This window comes from Electrona antarctica, assembly GCF_951216825.1.
Source record: "Electrona antarctica genome assembly, contig: scaffold_476, whole genome shotgun sequence".
In the NCBI taxonomy this organism is placed as follows: Eukaryota; Metazoa; Chordata; class Actinopteri; order Myctophiformes; family Myctophidae; genus Electrona; species Electrona antarctica.
Genome location: NW_027637612.1, coordinates 65,142 through 87,104, shown reverse-complemented (window position 1 = coordinate 87,104; position 21,963 = coordinate 65,142). Strand labels below are relative to the sequence as shown.

Genomic DNA, 21,963 nt, shown 5'->3' with positions numbered 1-21,963 from the left:
GTGTCAGGTGGAAATGGGTTAAATCGGTGTTCTAGCTCCCCCGACGCTCGCTCGCCCGCGCTGCCACTCACTGCCGTTATAGTGTGAATATTTCCTCCAACGATCCGAGAATTGGCATCATAAGATGTCGGCTAATTAACATCTCAGCCTGAGTTTTCAGAAATTCGATGCACTTTATTTATTGCCAAGTATGAGTCAAAGTATACTCAAAGAATGTGCTTTAGCACAAGATGCGCAACAGTACGTGATAAAGCCAAAGTTAAATTAAGCTATCCTTGCAGGACTGCTTGGCCAACGTTTGTGGACATACTGCACAGATCTTCACATAGAGTACAGCAGTACATTGAACATTTCAGATCCGAAAGTATAGTCTTTCTTATACATTTGTATATGCGTATTTCATTACTTTAACCCAATTATAACATTATGTTATAATTTAGCGTAGTGCAAATCTTTTAATATATAGCACTTTATAGTACACATGTATAATCTATTACATAGTATAGTATGTATAGTTTACATAGATACTCCACTGTTACGTTCTTAGTTTACGCATGATTCATGATAACTACTTTTTATGATGTATGCCATGCTTTTGTTATTGCTTAATGTAAGTCGCTCTGGATTAAGAGCGTCTGCTAAATGCCTAAATTGTAAATTGTAATATATTCTTTCAGAGCCAACGTTTTTAAGTCAAATCTTTGGTTCTGGAGGGGTCGCTGGAACAACATATTTTCAGATGGAGGTCGGCGGCCGATTACATATAGTTTCTGGGGTCCTTGACATGAAATATTGAGAACCACTGATATAGAAACATGGGGTTTTAAGAAAACTGTCATGATTTAGAAGACATTTTCTAAATGTTGAAGGCAGGTCTAAATGGGTTAAGCCTGATGCTATACTTTAGCTATTGAAAAATAGCAGATCTGCTATTTTTGAAGAAAAAAAAACGTGAGAATGTTGTGGCACAAATATTTGAATATATAAAGCGAATGGTTTTTAACTCGTATTATATGGATAACAGGCAACGTGCCAAAACGTCATCCATTATCTTTGTTATTATTGAATTTGAGCCGTTTGATTTACGTCGCCAGTCAGCCGGCTGCGTGGCGTCAGAGCCTACAGTCCTGCTGCGCCATCAATTTTCTCCCGGGTTATTATGCGCTTTATCCCGTTCTGGGCGGGAACCCCTTTTGGTGTTTTATTGTTATACTTTAGCTATTGAAAAATAGCAGATCTACAAGCTCATAGCGCGGCACCAAGTGCCGTGCTACGAGCTTGTAGATCTGCTATTTTTGATAGCAGATTGTGAAAATGTGGCACAAATCCTTGAATATATATTCTTTCAGAGCGAACATTTTTAACTAAAATCTTTGCTTCTGGGAGGGGGAGGGGGTCCCTGGAACAACATATTTTCAGATGACGGTCTGAGGCCAAATACAGATCATTTTTGGGGGTCCTTGACATCAAAATGTTTGAGAACCACTGATATAGAAACATGGGTTTTAAGACATTTGTTGAATCGTCCTCAGGTCTACATGGGTTATTCCAATCAGCCAATTCAGCCCACCTCCTTCCCTGAGAAGAAAAAGTACCCAGTTACATGTCATTAGGGGGGTATTGAAAAGTAATTATGATTCCAACGGAAGATTAGGGTGACATACGACGGGCCCGGGCGCAGCGCAGCGCAGGCAGCACTAATATCAATTCCCCCCAGAACTTATTGGCGCTGCAGAGGAAGACAGATGATTTGCATATACTGTAGGCCTTTATACACGGTGGCGGCCCGGGGGGGCTGGTGACATTCACGGCAGGAAGCCTAACGTGTGTCTCACCATCTCTCTGGTTGCAGATCCATGAAGCCTAACGTGTGTCTCACCATCTCTCTGGTTGCAGATCCATGAAGCCTAACGTGTGTCTCACCATCTCTCTGGTTGCAGATCCATGAAGCCTAACGTGTGTCTCACCATCTCTCTGGTTGCAGATCCATGAAGCCTAACGTGTGTCTCACCATCTCTCTGGTTGCAGATCCATGAAGCCTAACGTGTGTCTCACCATCTCTCTGGTTGCAGATCCATTCTCCATATGCAGACCGCGGCCATCTTACCATATACGTTAATGGCAAGGTGCTACCTAGTTGCAACTTCCCATAGACAGCCCATTCATCCAAACAGAAAACAGATCTGATTGTATTACACAACGTCAAACTCACCAGCATTGCAGCTGTACGGAAAGCTTGAATTATTCTTTTTCTATCCTCAAAGTGTTTGTTTCATAAAAATCCACTGTAGACATGTTATGAGCTACTTTGTGTCCTTGCAGGTGATTCTTTTTCTAAGTGCTGGAGTTTGGAAGTGCTCGTTAGATCATCACTCACCGGCCCTGTGTACCACCTGTTTTGAATTAGCACACACAATGCAGGAGGCAGCAGGACGTTGCTTAACTGAAAACGAGTGCTTCCAAACTCTGATGGAAACATGGCCGCGGTCTGCAAATGGTCTATGAAGCCTAACGTGTGTCTCTCCATCTCTCTGGTTTACAGATCCCGGCCGCAGCAGTGAGAGAGAGCCTGTCCTCAGCAGCGAGAGAGAGCCTGTCCTCAGCAGCGAGAGAGAGCCTGTCCTCAGCAGCGAGAGAGAGCCTGTCCTCAGCAGCGAGAGAGAGCCTGTCCTCAGCAGCGAGAGAGAGCCTGTCCTCAGCAGCGAGAGAGAGCCTGTCCTCAGCAGCGAGAGAGAGCCTGTCCTCAGCAGCGAGAGAGAGCCTGTCCTCAGCAGTGAGAGAGAGCCTGTCCTCAGCAGTGAGAGAGAGCCTGTCCTCAGCAGCGAGAGAGAGCCTGTCCTCCGCCATGAGGCTGGTGTGGAAATCCCTGGACAAGATGAGGTGTCTGAGGAAGCGCTCCGCCATCCCCTTCCTGGGCTTCCTCATCACCTTCCTCCTCTTCCTCAACCTCTACATCGAGGACGGATACGTCCTTGTGAGTATCTATACTAAGACACTAGGACACTAGGATGGATACGTCCTTGTGAGTATCTATACTAAGACACTAGGACGGATACGTCCTTGTGAGTATCTATACTAAGACACTAGGACACTAGGATGGATACGTCCTTGTGAGTATCTATACTAAGTCACTAGGACGGATACGTCCTTGTGAGTATCTATACTAAGACACTAGGACACTAGGATGGATACGTCCTTGTGAGTATCTATACTAAGTCACTAGGACGGATACGTCCTTGTGAGTATCTATACTAAGACACTAGGACACTAGGATGGATGCGTCCTTGTGAGTATCTATACTAAGACACTAGGACGGATACGTCCTTGTGAGTATCTATACTAAGACACTAGGACACTAGGACGGATACGTCCTTGTGAGTATCTATACTAAGACACTAGGACGGATACGTCCTTGTGAGTATCTATACTGTTCCGCTGGATATGGTAATCAGCGTTTGGTTTCTATTAATAAATATGCACTGTGTAAACTTCAATAATTTTAGTACTATAACTATGGTCGGAGAGCCTTTCACCCCAAAGCAGGCTAAGTTAACAGGAAGGTGTGAAATGTGACACCTCCGTCTCCCTCTAAGGGAATGTCAGAAACAGGCCAGAGCACAGCGGGGGAGCTCTGATAAGAGCCACCACTTGGGTAACCAAGAGCCACTAGTCAGCATTACTAACCCAATGACTGTGTCCAACTATAAAACATTATGTCTGCATTTATCTAAAGGTGGATATGTAATCCCAATGCTAAAAGGAATGTAAATGACTAATGTGTTAAAACCCTAAATAAGAGAGGGGGCAAACTGCCATGAATAGCTGAAGTCAACAACAGGACCACTATTTCCTCCAGACTGTATAGATGGAGAGAGATAGCACCTCATTGTCTCCACTGTCAAAGCACATGTCAGTTGTAATACTTCCTGGTCTTTCAACCAATAGTAAGGCCATGGTGCTCAGCAACCAATTTAATGTTAGCTGATGTGAACCTGCCCACAGGGCAGGTCTAAGGAAACAGAGGGTTTAAATGGCCTTGCGCCAGTTTCAATAGGTTAGATTCAGCAACCAAGGATGAATCCATGCCTCTCCAGAAACCTGGAGAAGAGAGACTCTGATGGGGAACTGGTAATTACTGTTTTATACTCTGCCTACTATCTCTGTTAAATACAAATGATTAGAACGTATATGGGAATGTAACAAATGTATATTCTTGTGTTTCTATATCTATTTCAGGTTTAAAATCTATGCCTATGCCTATGCCACCAGCATATAATCTATGCCACTAAGCCATATCTGACACTAACATCTGTCAATTAAGACTACTATAATTGGTTATGATAGACACTTTTCACTGTCTTTAATAGCTCAATTAATCTGTTACCATACTTATCTAAAACCAGGCAGTCTGTGCAGATAAGCCATTTATAGATGTGTTAACTAAATGTTTGTTGAAACCAATGAATTGATAATAAAAGTTATAAATACACTCTGTAGTCCTAAAGTATGATTGGCGTGAATATTAGCTACTGCTCTTCCGAGTTCTCAAATTAGGTGTCTTCTACCTATAGTAAAGTGTGACAACCACAGAATGCTAGAAAGATGTACAATTTTAAACCAGTAGCCTTGTGACGGAAAGTTCAAAGCACGGTTAATAGACGCCACAGCTTCAGACGCAAAGTCTCAAGCATAGATGGTAAATAGCCTGATGTACTAACCACAGGCCTTGTAAAATGTACAATCAAAGTAACTCCAGCGTAAAACAGTACATAGCTACAAATCCAGGTTTAGGCAGAGCTCGAGGAAGAAGCCAGCAGACTGTAGGATATAAAGCGTTACTGTAAAGCTAAATAGTTGCTAACAAATGTACAAATAAAGCTAAACTGCGGCGTAAAACAGTACATAGCTAAAAATCCGGTTTAGCACAGAGCTCTGAAGAAGCCAGCAAACCATAGGATATAAAGCGTTACTGTAAAGCTAAAAGGTTGCTAACCTAAACACAGGCGACAATGTGATCCAAGTTCTGGGTTTTAATAACTACTCCAGAGTCAATGTCTTTCCAGCCTCTGATTCCAAGCAAGCTGAATGTCATTTGATCCAGGGGTGATTATAGGAACTAGATACTGGATTTCATGGTTCCCATTTTATTTCCTTGCTTTTCACCAAGGATAAAAATGGCCGCCAGGGTAAAGCTAATGTGCTAAAAACCATTAGCCTATTGTCTGCCAAAGATTCTACTCTGAAATACTCCAACCTAGCCATGAGCGGGGGAAGGGCAGAGTAAACAGGCAGACAGGGCATAATGGCATCTTAAAAATGGCCACCATGCCCAGCTAACTTACTGAAACCTGAAACACTTCTACCTAGCCATGAGCGGGGGAAGGGCAGAGTAAATAGGCAACAGGGCAAAATGGCAACTTGCCTCTACTCTCTAGAAGACTCTCCATCCTAGCCTTAAGTGCGGGGGAGGGTAGAGTTTGGTAAACAACAGGGCTCAATATAGAGGCCACTCTCACTCCTGCTATCAGCAAGGGGTGGGGGGAAGTCATAAAACAGCCCAAATGCTAATTGCAGCCACAAGAGGCACATGCAATAGGCTTGGGAATAAATGGAGCTAGGACAGCACTAACCACCAGGCTAAAACTAATTGAGTGATAAGGGAGGCAGGTTTTATTAGCAATGAATGTGAAACCACTTTTAACTATAAATACCTAGCTTACATTAGACCAGAACCGTAACAGAAACAAAAATACTGTAAACGCTAAACTGGCTAAATCCCCGGTGTCAATGCTATAAAACTATAAAACCGTGATAATAATAGCACTTGCTAAGATCCCAGAGATTCAAATAATAAATTTGATAGGTGATGCAAAGATGGCTGATTTATTAATCAACGAGTTAAAAGTTAAAGGCGAGCAGGCACTCTCAATATTTGATTATTTAGCAACTGAATGTGAAGGGTGTCTGTCACAAAATACTGCCGTCATCAGAAAAGCAAATGCATTTGTTAATCTTAAAACGGCTTTCGAGAATGTAGTGGACACTTCTACAGATTATTCCGAAATGTTAAAAGAAACTGGTTTAACATAATATTCTTTGCAAATGGAAGATGACCTTCAGGTCTGTGTAAAGAAATACGATGACATGAGGCAGTTATTGGTAACTGCCGTCTGGGTAAAACTAAGGCCAGAATGGGCCCAGTTAATTGACAGAGCGTATGTATTGCTTTGTTCCGGACCAATGGCATCAACAGAGTTAGAGAAAGCTCTCAACGTTTTGAATTTAATATTACAGGACACCAAATCCTTAATAAGTCCGAAAAGGTCAATTCAAATGCTCTCTGACTATAAAAAGCTTGTTCTAGCGAGAGACAGGCTTAACCTGCAAGCCGCACCAGAAATAGGCCAGATAGGGCTAATAAAAGTAGACCTACTAACACAAAGGATCCAGGAGGTCAGCGGGGTCAAGGAAGACGACACCGGAGACGTCACCTCCGGACCAGCGGGGGAGGAAACGGACGGAAGGCGACAGACGCCTGACCGCCCTCTCACCCCAACAGATGACGTCACCCAGCGAGCCCCAGGGGGGCCCGCCACTACGTCAGCGGAGGTCAACCAGGCTCCCAACGGGGCACCAGAACGGCAGGGAACCTGCTGTGTCCTACCAGAAGACTACGCCAAGTCAGCAGAACCAGCACCGGAGGAGCATGAGACCTGCGGTGACCACGCGGAACCATCCACGCCCTCTCCAGCCGTGCAAGCGACAGTCACTAAGGAGCGACTGGACACGGCACAAGGCCCAGTGTCCGACGTGGGAAACGAGACACAGCACACGCCACAGCAATCCCTCGCCTCAGAAGGGCGAGATGACACCAGTGCAAGCAGTGGCCTGACACCAGACCCCACAGAATCCACCCTGTCAAGGCGTAAGCCCTTGAGTTTCACCAGGGCGGAGTCTGCGACGATCGCCCTGCTATGCCTACCCATGCCAGCAACCACTGCAGTAGTCCACCCCACAACAGCGACCACCACAACGTATCCCCTCCCGTCCGGCGAGGGTAAAGGTGGTCAGCTGGGGGGACCGCCCACAGCCAAACCACGTGGAAGCTGGGAAAAGCTTTGCAAAGCAGCGCTCTCCATCACAAGCCCTGCAGCCATCGGTAAGGTCACAATAAAACCTGCCGATGGCACCGATGGCAGAGGGAAAGTTAAAATGAAAAGATGCAGTCAATGCCAATTACGTCATGAATGAATGACGGATGCGCACCAATCCCCCCCCCCCCAACACCAGCAGCCCAGAAGATGGCCGCCAGGAAGAGTGTTGACAATTGGGGGAGCACGCGCACACACACACACACACACACACACATCCCCCCCCCCCCCTAACACAGGGAGGGGGGCCTCCAGTGGGACCCATTGCAAAATGTAAGATGGGAAATTGTGTTTTAAACAGTTGTGTGATAGTGAATTGTATTACAAGTTAACATTACAGAATACATAAACATTCCCCGGTTAACGAGTACAAACCAGAAAGGAAAAGTAACTCATAACTAGGGTAAAATGGTAAATGAATGTGTGGTATAAAATAATGTTAATTCTTCCTTTCCAGCAAGGGAAAAGCCTGGGTGGAAGGTGTGAATTGTGACTTACTTCGTTGCCACACACAAACTGACAGCCCATGTCAATGACACCTCCTATTAAGGGGCAATGAATGACAGGGGCAAATAGTGTGTAGTATCAATGTTTGAAATGTGATGACTTTGTGTTTGCAGGCCAGTTTGAAATCATTGCCTAAAAAACCCTAAGGTGACCAAATCGAAGTGCCATGCTAAATTACACATTAGTTACTAAAACACACAAAATCCAAGGGCTTTTACGAAAAAGACAGTAAAGTAACCAGAACCCTTGTGAAATCTTATCTCCAATCTGCTCAGGACCAAGCAAGTTTATGAGGGGTAATAAATGGCAGGAACCAACCTGCTTCTAAAAAGTAATAATCTTAACAGGTTGACTTTATTTAACAGTATGGGATGTTAGATAATAACAAATTAAAATAGTGATCCACGAAGATATCACAAGTCAAGGTATTTGTTTGAACAAAGTGGAATCAAATAATAACAGAATTACAAGTAAGGAAACAAACAGGAACCTTAAAATGAGAAACTAATTCTGAAAAGATAAAACAAAGAACAATATTATAATTCCTTAACCAGTCAGTTCAAAGGCATGTTAAGCTAATTATAATTTTGTGTTTATCGAACCCTCTCCCGGCACATATAGTCAATTATGTGTTGAACCAAACCGGCATAACGGATATCGGAAAACCACTCTATAAGTTATAGATTAGTTTTGGCGGGAGGTGTTCCGCTGGATATGGTAATCAGCGTTTGGTTTCTATTAATAAATATGCACTGTGTAAACTTCAATAATTTTAGTACTATAACTATGGTCGGAGAGCCTTTCACCCCAAAGCAGGCTAAGTTAACAGGAAGGTGTGAAATGTGACACCTCCGTCTCCCTCTAAGGGAATGTCAGAAACAGGCCAGAGCACAGCGGGGGAGCTCTGATAAGAGCCACCACTTGGGTAACCAAGAGCCACTAGTCAGCATTACTAACCCAATGACTGTGTCCAACTATAAAACATTATGTCTGCATTTATCTAAAGGTGGATATGTAATCCCAATGCTAAAAGGAATGTAAATGACTAATGTGTTAAAACCCTAAATAAGAGAGGGGGCAAACTGCCATGAATAGCTGAAGTCAACAACAGGACCACTATTTCCTCCAGACTGTATAGATGGAGAGAGATAGCACCTCATTGTCTCCACTGTCAAAGCACATGTCAGTTGTAATACTTCCTGGTCTTTCAACCAATAGTAAGGCCATGGTGCTCAGCAACCAATTGAATGTTAGCTGATGTGAACCTGCCCACAGGGCAGGTCTAAGGAAACAGAGGGTTTAAATGGCCTTGCGCCAGTTTCAATAGGTTAGATTCAGCAACCAAGGATGAATCCATGCCTCTCCAGAAACCTGGAGAAGAGAGACTCTGATGGGGAACTGGTAATTACTGTTTTATACTCTGCCTACTATCTCTGTTAAATACAAATGATTAGAACGTATATGGGAATGTAACAAATGTATATTCTTGTGTTTCTATATCTATTTCAGGTTTAAAATCTATGCCTATGCCTATGCCACCAGCATATAATCTATGCCACTAAGCCATATCTGACACTAACATCTGTCAATTAAGACTACTATAATTGGTTATGATAGACACTTTTCACTGTCTTTAATAGCTCAATTAATCTGTTACCATACTTATCTAAAACCAGACAGTCTGTGCAGATAAGCCATTTATAGATGTGTTAACTAAATGTTTGTTGAAACCAATGAATTGATAATAAAAGTTATAAATACACTCTGTAGTCCTAAAGTATGATTGGCGTGAATATTAGCTACTGCTCTTCCGAGTTCTCAAATTAGGTGTCTTCTACCTATAGTAAAGTGTGACAACCACAGAATGCTAGAAAGATGTACATATACTAAGACACTAGGACACTAGGACGGATACGTCCTTGTGAGTATCTATACTAAGACACTAGGACACTAGGATGGATACGTCCTTGTGAGTATCTATACTAAGACACTAGGACACTAGGACGGATACGTCCTTGTGAGTATCTATACTAAGACACTAGGACACTATGGATACGTCCTTGTGAGTATCTATACTAAGACACTAGGATGGATACGTCCTTGTGAGTATCTATACTAAGACACTAGGACACTAGGATGGATACGTCCTTGTGAGTATCTATATCAGGGGTGGGCAACTTTGACGATGGCTAGGGGCCACTATAGTTCCACGGTCACTCCAGAGGGCCACATATTTTCGTAGCCAAAATAGCCGATCTACAAGCTCAGAGCTTGTAGATCTGCTGTTTTTGCTATAGGCCTATTGAATTTGCTATATTTGAATTGAAATCCTGAATATTTTGGGTTTTATTTTTTTGCTATTTTTGAATTGGAATCCTGAAAAGTTACATTTTTAATTGTTATACTTATGAACTTAAATGCAAAAACATTGGACATATAAAATACTAACATTTTAATACTAGCCATTGCTGACTGAAGTAATTAAAGCGGGTCATGTTTGTATGTTTAGAATTGTAACAATGTTCAATAATAATATTGAATAATAATAAGTATTCCAATATTAAGCCACATTAAGTGAAGGTGGTGGACGCATGTGGCCCCCGGGCCGACAGTTGCCCATGTATGATCTATAGGCACTAGGACAGATATGTCCTAGTGAGTATATATAGACACTAGGGCTGTAACATGTAGTACTATCGCCTTGTGAGTATAGGCAGGCACTGTATTGTGTTTGTACTAACAATACAGTGTCCTGGATATAGTCAGACTGATCCAGGACACTGTATTCTGACTGGTCAGGACACTGTATTCTGACTGGTCAGGACACTGTATTCTGACTGGTCAGGACACTGTATTCTGACTGGCCAATCAGATGTTTGCCAGAAAAATGAACATGCATAAAACAGACTCATATTTTCCTCTGCAGGAGATAAAAGTGTCAGTTTATTGTTGAATGGGTTGTTTGCTTTTGTTCCTTTTTTCCCTTATTTTTAGGTCAAGTTCCCGGTTCTAATTCATTATTTGTTCCCCTAAAAGGCATGTGACCCAGTATGCATGTGACCCAGTATGCATGTGACCCAGTATGCATGTGACCCAGTATGCATGTGACCCAGTATGCATGTGACCCAGTATGCATGTGGCCCAGTATGTGACCCAGTAGGCATGTGACCCAGTATGCATGTGACCCAGTATGCATGTGGCCCAGTATGTGACCCAGTAGGCATGTGACCCAGTATGCATGTGACCCAGTATGTGACCCAGTATGCATGTGACCCAGTATGCATGTGACCCAGTATGTATGTGACCCAGTATGTATGTGACCCAGTATGTATGTGACCCAGTATGCATGTGACCCAGTATGTATGTGACCCAGTATGCATGTGACCCAGTATGCATGTGACCCAGTATGCATGTGACCCAGTATGCATGTGACCCAGTATGCATGTGACCCAGTATGCATGTGACCCAGTATGCATGTGACCCAGTAGGCATGTGACCCAGTATGCATGTGACCCAGTAGGCATGTGACCCAGTATGCATGTGACCCAGTAGGCATGTGACCCAGTATGTATGTGACCCAGTATGCATGTGACCCAGTATGCATGTGACCCAGTATGTATGTGACCCAGTATGTATGTGACCCAGTATGCATGTGACCCAGTATGTATGTGACCCAGTATGCATGTGACCCAGTATGCATGTGACCCAGTATGTATGTGACCCAGTATGCATGTGACCCAGTATGCATGTGACCCAGTATGCATGTGACCCAGTATGCATGTGACCCAGTATGCATGTGACCCAGTATGCATGTGACCCAGTATGCATGTGACCCAGTATGCATGTGACCCAGTAGGCCTGTGACCCAGTATGCATGTGACCCAGTATGCATGTGACCCAGTATGCATGTGACCCAGTATGCATGTGACCCAGTATGCATGTGACCCAGTAGGCATGTGACCCAGTATGCATGTGACCCAGTATGCATGTGACCCAGTATGCATGTGACCCAGTATGCCTGTGACCCAGTAGGCATGTGACCCAGTATGCATGTGACCCAGTATGCATGTGACCCAGTATGCATGTGACCCAGTATGTATGTGACCCAGTATGTGACCCAGTATGCATGTGACCCAGTATGCATGTGACCCAGTATGCATGTGACCCAGTAGGCATGTGACCCAGTATGTGACCCAGTATGCATGTGACCCAGTATGTGACCCAGTATGTATGTGACCCAGTATGTGACCCAGTATTTATGTGACCCAGTATGTGACCCAGTATGCATGTGACCCAGTATGTGACCCAGTATGTATGTGACCCAGTATGTGACCCAGTATGTATGTGACCCAGTATGTGACCCAGTATGTATGTGACCCAGTATGTGACCCAGTATGCATGTGACCCAGTATGTATGTGACCCAGTATGTGACCCAGTATGTATGTGACCCAGTATGTGACCCAGTATGCATGTGACCCAGTATGTATGTGACCCAGTATGTGACCCAGTATGCATGTGACCCAGTATGCATGTGGCCCAGTATGCATGTGGCCCAGTATGTGACCCAGTATGTATGTGACCCAGTATGCATGTGACCCAGTATGCATGTGACCCAGTATGCATGTGACCCAGTATGCATGTGACCCAGTATGTATGTGACCCAGTATGTATGTGACCCAGTATGTGACCCAGCATGTGACCCAGTATGCATGTGACCCAGTATGCATGTGACCCAGTATGTATGTGACCCAGTATGTATGTGACCCAGTATGCATGTGACCCAGTATGCATGTGACCCAGTATGCATGTGACCCAGTATGCATGTGACCCAGTATGCATGTGACCCAGTATGTATGTGACCCAGTATGCATGTGACCCAGTATGCATGTGACCCAGTATGCATGTGACCCAGTATGCATGTGACCCAGTATGCATGTGACCCAGTATGCATGTGACCCAGTGTGCATGTGACCCAGTATGTATGTGACCCAGTATGTGACCCAGTATGCATGTGACCCAGTATGTATGTGACCCAGTATGCATGTGACCCAGTATGCATGTGACCCAGTATGCATGTGACCCAGTATGTATGTGACCCAGTATGCATGTGACCCAGTATACATGTGACCCAGTATGCATGTGACCCAGTATGCATGTGACCCAGTATGTGACCCAGTATGCATGTGACCCAGTATGCATGTGACCCAGTATGCATGTGACCCAGTATGCATGTGACCCAGTATGTATGTGACCCAGTATGTGACCCAGTATGTATGTGACCCAGTATGCCTGTGACCCAGTAGGCATGTGACCCAGTATGCATGTGACCCAGTATGCATGTGACCCAGTATGCATGTGACCCAGTATGCATGTGACCCAGTATGCATGTGACCCAGTATGTATGTGACCCAGTATGCATGTGACCCAGTATGTATGTGACCCAGTATGTGACCCAGTATGCATGTGACCCAGTATGCATGTGACCCAGTATGCATGTGACCCAGTAGGCATGTGACCCAGTATGTGACCCAGTATGCATGTGACCCAGTATGTGACCCAGTATGCATGTGACCCAGTATGCATGTGACCCAGTATGCATGTGACCCAGTATGCATGTGACCCAGTATGCATGTGACCCAGTATGCATGTGACCCAGTATGTATGTGACCCAGTATGCATGTGACCCAGTATGTGACCCAGTATGCATGTGACCCAGTATGCATGTGACCCAGTATGCATGTGACCCAGTATGCCTGTGACCCAGTAGGCATGTGACCCAGTATGCATGTGACCCAGTATGCCTGTGACCCAGTATGCATGTGACCCAGTATGCATGTGACCCAGTATGCATGTGACCCAGTATGTGACCCAGTATGCATGTGACCCAGTATGTGACCCAGTATGCATGTGACCCAGTATGTGACCCAGTATGCATGTGACCCAGTATGCATGTGACCCAGTATGTATGTGACCCAGTATGTGACCCAGTATGTGACCCAGTATGTGACCCAGTATGCATGTGACCCAGTATGCATGTGACCCAGTGTGCATGTGACCCAGTATGTATGTGACCCAGTATGCATGTGACCCAGTATGCATGTGACCCAGTATGCATGTGACCCAGTATGCATGTGACCCAGTATGCCTGTGACCTAGTAGGCATGTGACCCAGTATGCATGTGACCCAGTATGCCTGTGACCCAGTATGTATGTGACCCAGTATGCCTGTGACCCAGTATGCATGTGACCCAGTATGCATGTGGCCCAGTATGTATGTGACCCAGTATGCCTGTGACCCAGTATGTATGTGACCCAGTATGTGACCCAGTATGCATGTGGCCCAGTATGCATGTGGCCCAGTATGTATGTGACCCAGTATGCCTGTGACCCAGTATGTATGTGACCCAGTATACATGTGACCCAGTATGCATGTGACCCAGTATGCATGTGACCCAGTATGCATGTGACCCAGTATGCATGTGACCCAGTATGCATGTGACCCAGTATGCATGTGACCCAGTATGCATGTGACCCAGTATGTGACCCAGTATGCATGTGACCCAGTATGCATGTGACCCAGTATGTGACCCAGTATGTATGTGACCCAGTATGCATGTGACCCAGTATGTATGTGACCCAGTATGTATGTGACCCAGTATGTGACCCAGTATGCATGTGACCCAGTATGTGACCCAGTATGTATGTGACCCAGTATGCATGTGACCCAGTATGCATGTGACCCAGTATGTATGTGACCCAGTATGTATGTGACCCAGTATGCATGTGACCCAGTATGCATGTGACCCAGTATGCATGTGACCCAGTATGCATGTGACCCAGTATGTATGTGACCCAGTATGCATGTGACCCAGTATGCATGTGACCCAGTATGCATGTGACCCAGTATGCATGTGACCCAGTATGCATGTGACCCAGTATGCATGTGACCCAGTATGCATGTGACCCAGTATGCATGTGACCCAGTATGCATGTGACCCAGTATGTGACCCAGTATGTATGTGACCCAGTATGTATGTGACCCAGTATGCCTGTGACCCAGTATGTATGTGACCCAGTATGTATGTGACCCAGTATGTATGTGACCCAGTATGTATGTGACCCAGTATGTATGTGACCCAGTATGCATGTGACCCAGTATGCATGTGACCCAGTATGCATGTGACCCAGTAGGCATGTGACCCAGTATGCATGTGACCCAGTATGCATGTGACCCAGTAGGCATGTGACCCAGTAGGCATGTGACCCAGTAGGCATGTGACCCAGTATGCATGTGACCCAGTATGCATGTGACCCAGTATGCATGTGACCCAGTATGCATGTGACCCAGTATGTGACCCAGTATGTATGTGACCCAGTATGCATGTGACCCAGTATGCATGTGACCCAGTATGCATGTGACCCAGTATGTATGTGACCCAGTATGTATGTGACCCAGTATGCATGTGACCCAGTATGTATGTGACCCAGTATGCATGTGACCCAGTATGCATGTGACCCAGTAGGCATGTGACCCAGTAGGCATGTGACCCAGTATGCATGTGCAACCAGAGATATCCTTGTATTGGTAAATAACATCCATGTTGTCCCTTTCATAGGATTCTTGTTTTCAAAGGAAACATGTTTAAAGTTTTATGACTGTGGACCCAAGTGTAAATCATGTCTTATTCATGCTGGCGTGAAGACGTGGTGATCATGGCAACGTTCTGTATTTGTGGCAACGTTCTGTATTTGTTGTTTAACGCGTTCAGGACGGGAACCCCTTTTGGTGTTTTAAGCATTATGTTATACTTTAGCAATTGAACAAATATCATATCTACAAGTTCGTAGTGTGGCACCAAGTGCCACGCTATGAACTTGTAGATCTGTTATTTCTTTTGAAAAATCTTGAAAATGTGGCGCAAATCATTGGATATATATTCTTTCAGGGCGAACGTTTTTAACTCAATTTTTTGCTTTTGGGGAGGGGGGGGGGGTGTCCCTGGAACAACATATTTTCAGATGGGGGTCCTCGAGCAAATACAGAACATTCTGGGGGTTCTTGACATGAAAAAGGTTGAGCACCGCTGACTTATAGAAACAGAGGTTTTTCAGAAAACTTAGGATTTTAGAAGACATTTTCTTTACAATCGGCCTCAGATCTAAATGGGTTAAATTATTAAGAGTTCATATTTTCTCTCTCTGTTTCTATCTAAGTGTGTTTACTTGTTATGCCTCGAAGGCTTTGGAATGTTTCCTTTTGTCTCAGAACTGTCAAGAACTGATGCTTTAATAGGATGGTTTAATACAGTCGTATTAAAAATACAGCGATCCAAGATGGCAGAGCAGGATGTTCCAACAGCGTTGCAGTGCTAACAATGTGTTTGTTTTTGATAACACATTAAAGACCTGGAACACATCAGTATTAGCTTTGAACCACTTTAAACATTATTTTAAAAAGTCCCCCCCTCCCCACACACACACACACACACACACACACACACACACACACACACACACACACACACACACACACACACACAATTTACAATTCAGGCATTTAGCAGACGCTCTTAATCCAGAGCAATTTATATTAAGCAAGAACAAAAAAGCATGGCAATACATCACATACATAAAAAGTAGTTATCATGGAACATGCGTAAGCTAAGAACGTAACAGTGGAGTATCTATATAATGAAACTATATATATATATATAAACTATGCATACTATACTATTATACACACACACGCACACGCACACGCACACACACACATACTTGCCAGCCCAACTGTCACTGATGTGTGTCGTTATAGTTGTATATTAAACTATTAAAGTCTTTATTCGTTTTTAATATACAACAAGATATATTAGTGAACGACATCGTGAACCTGTGAAACATGAATTCAATAATAATAAATAGCTGCAAAATAGCTGCATTGGAGTGAGGGAGTTTGGACGTGCACGGCCGGTGACAGACAGGCCGCTCCAGGCCTCTCCTCCATGTCATTAACATGTCCCAGACGGTGACAGACAGGCCGCTCCAGGCCTCTCCTCCATGTCATTAACATGTCCCAGACGGTGCCGGGCCGCTCCAGGCCTCTCCTCCATGTCATTAACATGTCCCAGACGGTGCCGGGCGGCTCCAGGCCTCTCCTCCATGTCATTAACATGTCCCAGACGGTGCCGGGCGGCTCCAGGCCTCTCCTCCATGTCATTAACATGTCCCAGACGGTGCCGGGCGGCTCCAGGCCTCTCCTCCATGTCATTAACATGTCCCAGACGGTGCCGGGCGGCTCCAGGCCTCTCCTCCATGTCATTAACATGTCCCAGACGGTGCCGGGCGGCTCCAGGCTTCTCCTCCATGTCATTAACATGTCCCAGACGGTGCCGGGCGGCTCCAGGCTCCAATCAGCAGGGGGGCATAATTGTTTTTCCAAAGAGGGCATTTTGTTTGTTTGACTGAGAGCCTGCCATCGTGCAAAATCCAGCTTTTCAAAAATGAGTTAATAGCACAGGCAGACTCTTCACATACTAGAGCATGTCTGAAATAAGTGTCAGAGCTGAAATCGACATGTAAATATGAAATAAATGCTTAAACATGTAGCTAGGTGTAATGTCAGAGTCCACAGGAGACATGTAAATATGAAATAAATGCTTAAACATGTAGCTAGGTGTAATGTTAGAGTCCACAGGAGACATGTAAATATGAAATAAATGCTTAAACATGTAGCTAGGTGTAATGTTAGAGTCCACAGGAGACATGTAAATATGAAATAAATGCTTAAACATGTAGCTAGGTGTAATGTTAGAGTCCACAGGAGACATGTAAATATGAAATAAATGCTTAAACATGTAGCTATAGGTGTAATGTTAGAGTCCACATGCAGGAGACATGTAAATATGAAATAAATGCTTAAACATGTAGCTAGGTGTAATGTTAGAGTCCACAGGAGACATGTAAATATGAAATAAATGCTTAAACATGTAGCTATAGGTGTAATGTTAGAGTCCACATGCAGGAGACATGTAAATATGAAATAAATGCTTAAACATGTAGCTAGGTGTAATGTTAGAGTCCACAGAAGACGTGTAAATATGAAATAAATGCTTAAACATGTAGCTAGGTGTAATGTTAGAGTCCACAGAAGACATGTAAATATGAAATTAATGCTTAAACATGTAGCTAGGTGTAATGTTAGAGTCCACAGGAGACATGTAAATATGAAATAAATGCTTAAACATGTAGCTAGGTGTAATGTTAGAGTCCACAGAAGACATGTAAATATGAAATAAATGCTTAAACATGTAGCTAGGTGTAATGTTAGAGTCCACAGAAGACATGTAAATATGAAATAAATGCTTAAACATGTAGCTAGGTGTAATGTTAGAGACCACAGAAGACATGTAAATATGAAATAAATGCTTAAACATGTAGCTATAGGTGTAATGTTAGAGTCCACAGAAGACATGTAAATATGAAATAAATGCTTAAACATGTAGCTAGGTGTAATGTTAGAGTCCACAGGAGACATGTAAATATGAAATAAATGCTTAAACATGTAGCTAGGTGTAATGTTAGAGTCCACAGGAGACATGTAAATATGAAATAAATGCTTAAACATGTAGCTAGGTGTAATGTTAGAGACCACAGAAGACATGTAAATATGAAATAAATGCTTAAACATGTAGCTAGGTGTAATGTTAGAGTCCACAGAAGACATGTAAATATGAAATGAATGCTTAAACATGTAGCTAGGTGTAATGTTAGAGTCCACAGGAGACATGTAAATATGAAATAAATGCTTAAACATGTAGCTAGGTGTAATGTTAGAGTCCACAGAAGACATGTAAATATGAAATAAATGCTTAAACATGTAGCTAGGTGTAATGTTAGAGTCCACAGAAGACATGTAAATATGAAATAAATGCTTAAACATGTATCTAGGTGTAATGTTAGAGTCCACAGAAGACATGTAAATATGAAATAAATGCTTAAACATGTATCTAGGTGTAATGTTAGAGTCCACAGAAGTGAACCTTTCAAGCCTGTTTTCTCAAGCCAGATTGGGCACAAAGTCCAATCTGGCTGGGTGGGCATTGCCCCTCAATGCCCCCCTAATGGCGGGGGGGCAAATGGACCTGTATAGGTTTAATTTTTCGCTCTCAAGAGTTAAAGATCTATCAGGGTCCATTTGGTTACCAACTCTCCATCATTTAGCTGCATGGGGACCACCTGGAACCCCCTCAAGGACCACTGGTTGAAAAACAACTGCAGAACTGAGAAACTGAACTGTTGAAATGATTAATTATATACATTTGTTTGAGCCAGAAAACCCCAGAACACAGAAAATCTACTGAATGTTAAAAAGTCCAGGTTTTTTGGGTGTGCAACTGAGCTAAAAAAAACAAGAAAAATTAATTTTTTTAATGTCACGATTCCTTTGAACAACATTATTTCCTGACCGATAACGAGCTCACGAAACAAGTGTGTGTGTTTTTTTCTTGTCGTTGCCGTGCGACGCGCTGCAGGACGAGGACAAACGTCAGCTGAGGGAAGCGTCGGCGCACCCCCCACCCAGCACGGAGCGCTACGCCCCCACCTTCCGGGACCTCACCAACTTCTCTGGAAGCATCAACGTCACCTATCGGTACCTCGCCGGGACCCCCCTGAACCGCAAGAGTAAGTTAACCCATTTTGGGCAGGAAAACCCTGTTGGTGTTTTAAGCATTATGTTATACTTTAGCCGTTGAAAAATAGCTACATTTTGAAAATTCGTGAAAATGTGCCTGAAATCTTTGAATATATATTCTTTCAGAGCGAGTTTTTAACTCAAATCTTTGCTTCTGAGGGGTCTCTGGAACAACATGTTTTCAGATGGGGGTCGATGCTACATCTAGTTTTGGGGGTCTTCGGCCTGTCGTCGGTCAAGAGGAAACATATTTAATCATTATGTTGTTGTTGTCTCAGAGTACCTCACCATCGGCCTGTCGTCGGTCAAGAGGAAACGGGGGAACTACCTCCTGGAGACCATCAAGTCCATCTTCGACCAGTCCAGCTACGAGGAGCTGAAGGAGATCGTGGTCGTTGTGCACCTGGCGGACTTCGACATGGCGTGGTGCGAGGGCCTGGTGCAGGAGATCACCCGGAAGTTCGCCCATCACGTCATCGCCGGGCGCCTCCTGGTGATCCACGCCCCCGAGGAGTTCTACCCATCGCTGGACGGCCTGAAGAGGAACTACGGCGACCCCGAGGACCGCGTCCGCTTCCGCTCCAAGCAGAACGTAGACTACGCCTTCCTGCTGGACTTCTGCACCAACCTGTCCCACTTCTACGTGATGCTGGAGGACGACGTGCGCTGCTCCCGGAACTTCCTCACGGCGCTGAAGAAGGTCCTGCAATTTACAATTTACAAATTTACAATTTACAATTTACAATTTAACAATTTAACAATTTAACAATTTACAGTTTACAGTTTACAGTTTACAATTTACAATTTAACAATTTACAATTTACAATTTAGGCATTTAGCAGACGCTCTTAATCCAGAGCGATTTACATTAGGCAATAACAAAAAGCATGGCAGTACATCACATACATAAAAAGTTATCATCTATATAATGAAACTATACATATAAACTATACATATATACTATACTGTGCTATACATATGAAGTGCTATGACTACATACAATGCAATTCTAGTGCTGTCTACGTAACATGCTATAAGTCAATGTATCAAATGCTATATCTAGGTCATCGCGTCGCGGGACGGCTCCTACTGGGTGATGCTGGAGTTCTCCAAGTTGGGCTACATCGGGAAGCTCTACCACTCGCGGGACCTGCCGCGGCTGGCCCGCTTCCTGCTCATGTTCTACCAGGAGATGCCGTGCGACTGGCTCCTCATCCACTTCCGCGGCCTGCTGGCGCAGAAGGACGTGATGCGCTTCAAGCCCTCGCTGTTCCAGCACATGGGCTACTACTCGTCGTACCGCGGCGCCGAGAACAAGCTGAAGGACGACGACTTCGAGGAGGACTCCGTGGACATCCCCGACAACCCCCCCGCCAGCCTGCACACCAACATCAACGTCTTCGAGAGCTACGACGCCACCAAGGCCTACAGCAGCGCCGACGAGTACTTCTGGGGGAAGCCCCCGTCCACGGGGGACTTCTTCGTCATCGTGTTCAACCGCTCGACCAGGATCAGCAAGATAAAGATCGTCACGGGCTCCGACGACCGCCAGAACGACGTGCTCCACCACGGGGCGCTGGAGGTCGGGGAGAAAGTGGTCGGGACCAAGAAGGGGAAACAGTGCTCGTCGTACATCACGTTGGGCGAGTTTAAGAACGGGAACATCGAGGTCCAGGACGTCGACCACAAGATCGCCTTCGACATCGAGTGCGTTCGCATCGTGGTCACGGCGGGACAGAGGGAGTGGATTATCATTAGGAGTATAAGTCTATGGACTACACAGCCTCCCAGCCAATGAGGACTGTAGACGCACGCAGCCTCCCAGCCAATGAGGACTGTCGACAAAACAGCCTCCCAGCCAATGAGGACTGTAGACACACGCAGCCTCCCAGCCAATGAGGACTGTAGAAACAGTCTCCCAGCTAATGAGGACCGTAGACGCAGCCTCCCGGCCAATGGGGACTGTCGACGTGGCCTCCCAGCCAATGAGGACTGTCCACACGGCCTCCCAGCCGATCAGGACCGTAGACACAGAGTGTAGAGTAGGAGAGTAGCGACACGCTTTGATCTCGCCGCAAAGCGGGTGCCTATGGGCTATAGTTCCACACATTGGAACTATCCCATTGAGACAAAGCGGGTGGCTATGGGCTATAGTTCCACACATTGGAACTATCCCATTGAGACAAATCGGGTGGCTATGGGCTATAGTTCCACACATTGGAACTATCCCATTGAGACAAAGCGGGTGGCTATGGGCTATAGTTCCAAACATTGGAACTATCCCATTGAGACAAAGCGGGTGCCTATGGGCTATAGTTCCACACATTGGAACTATCCCATTGAGACAAAGCGGGTGGCTATGGGCTATAGTTCCAAACATTGGAACTATCCCATTGAGACAAAGTGGGGTGCCCTATGGGCTATAGTTCCAAACATTGCTCCTATGGCTGGAACTATCCCATTGAGATAGAATGAGCACTTCCGCATTCCATTGTTACAATGGGAGTCAACGCTAGTGTCGCAACTCTCTTACTAGATTACTCTGCGTAGACACAGCCTCCCAGCCAATGAGGACCGTAGTAGAAACAGCCTCCCAGCCAATGAGGACTGTCGAC

General features: G+C 44.7%; 1 protein-coding gene across 1 annotated transcript; it reads left to right on the top strand.

The window, feature by feature from the left end:
• The first annotated feature begins 2,788 nt into the window (after positions 1-2,788).
• Positions 2,789-21,226, top strand: LOC306918775 (alpha-1,3-mannosyl-glycoprotein 4-beta-N-acetylglucosaminyltransferase C-like). Its single transcript, XM_079531640.1, has 4 exons — positions 2,789-2,974; positions 19,188-19,338; positions 19,627-20,048; positions 20,412-21,226. The coding sequence occupies exons 1-4, from the start codon at positions 2,846-2,848 to the stop codon at positions 21,144-21,146; spliced, it is 1,437 nt and encodes a 478-aa protein (XP_079387766.1). The 5' UTR covers positions 2,789-2,845; the 3' UTR covers positions 21,147-21,226.
• The last annotated feature ends 737 nt before the right edge of the window (positions 21,227-21,963 follow it).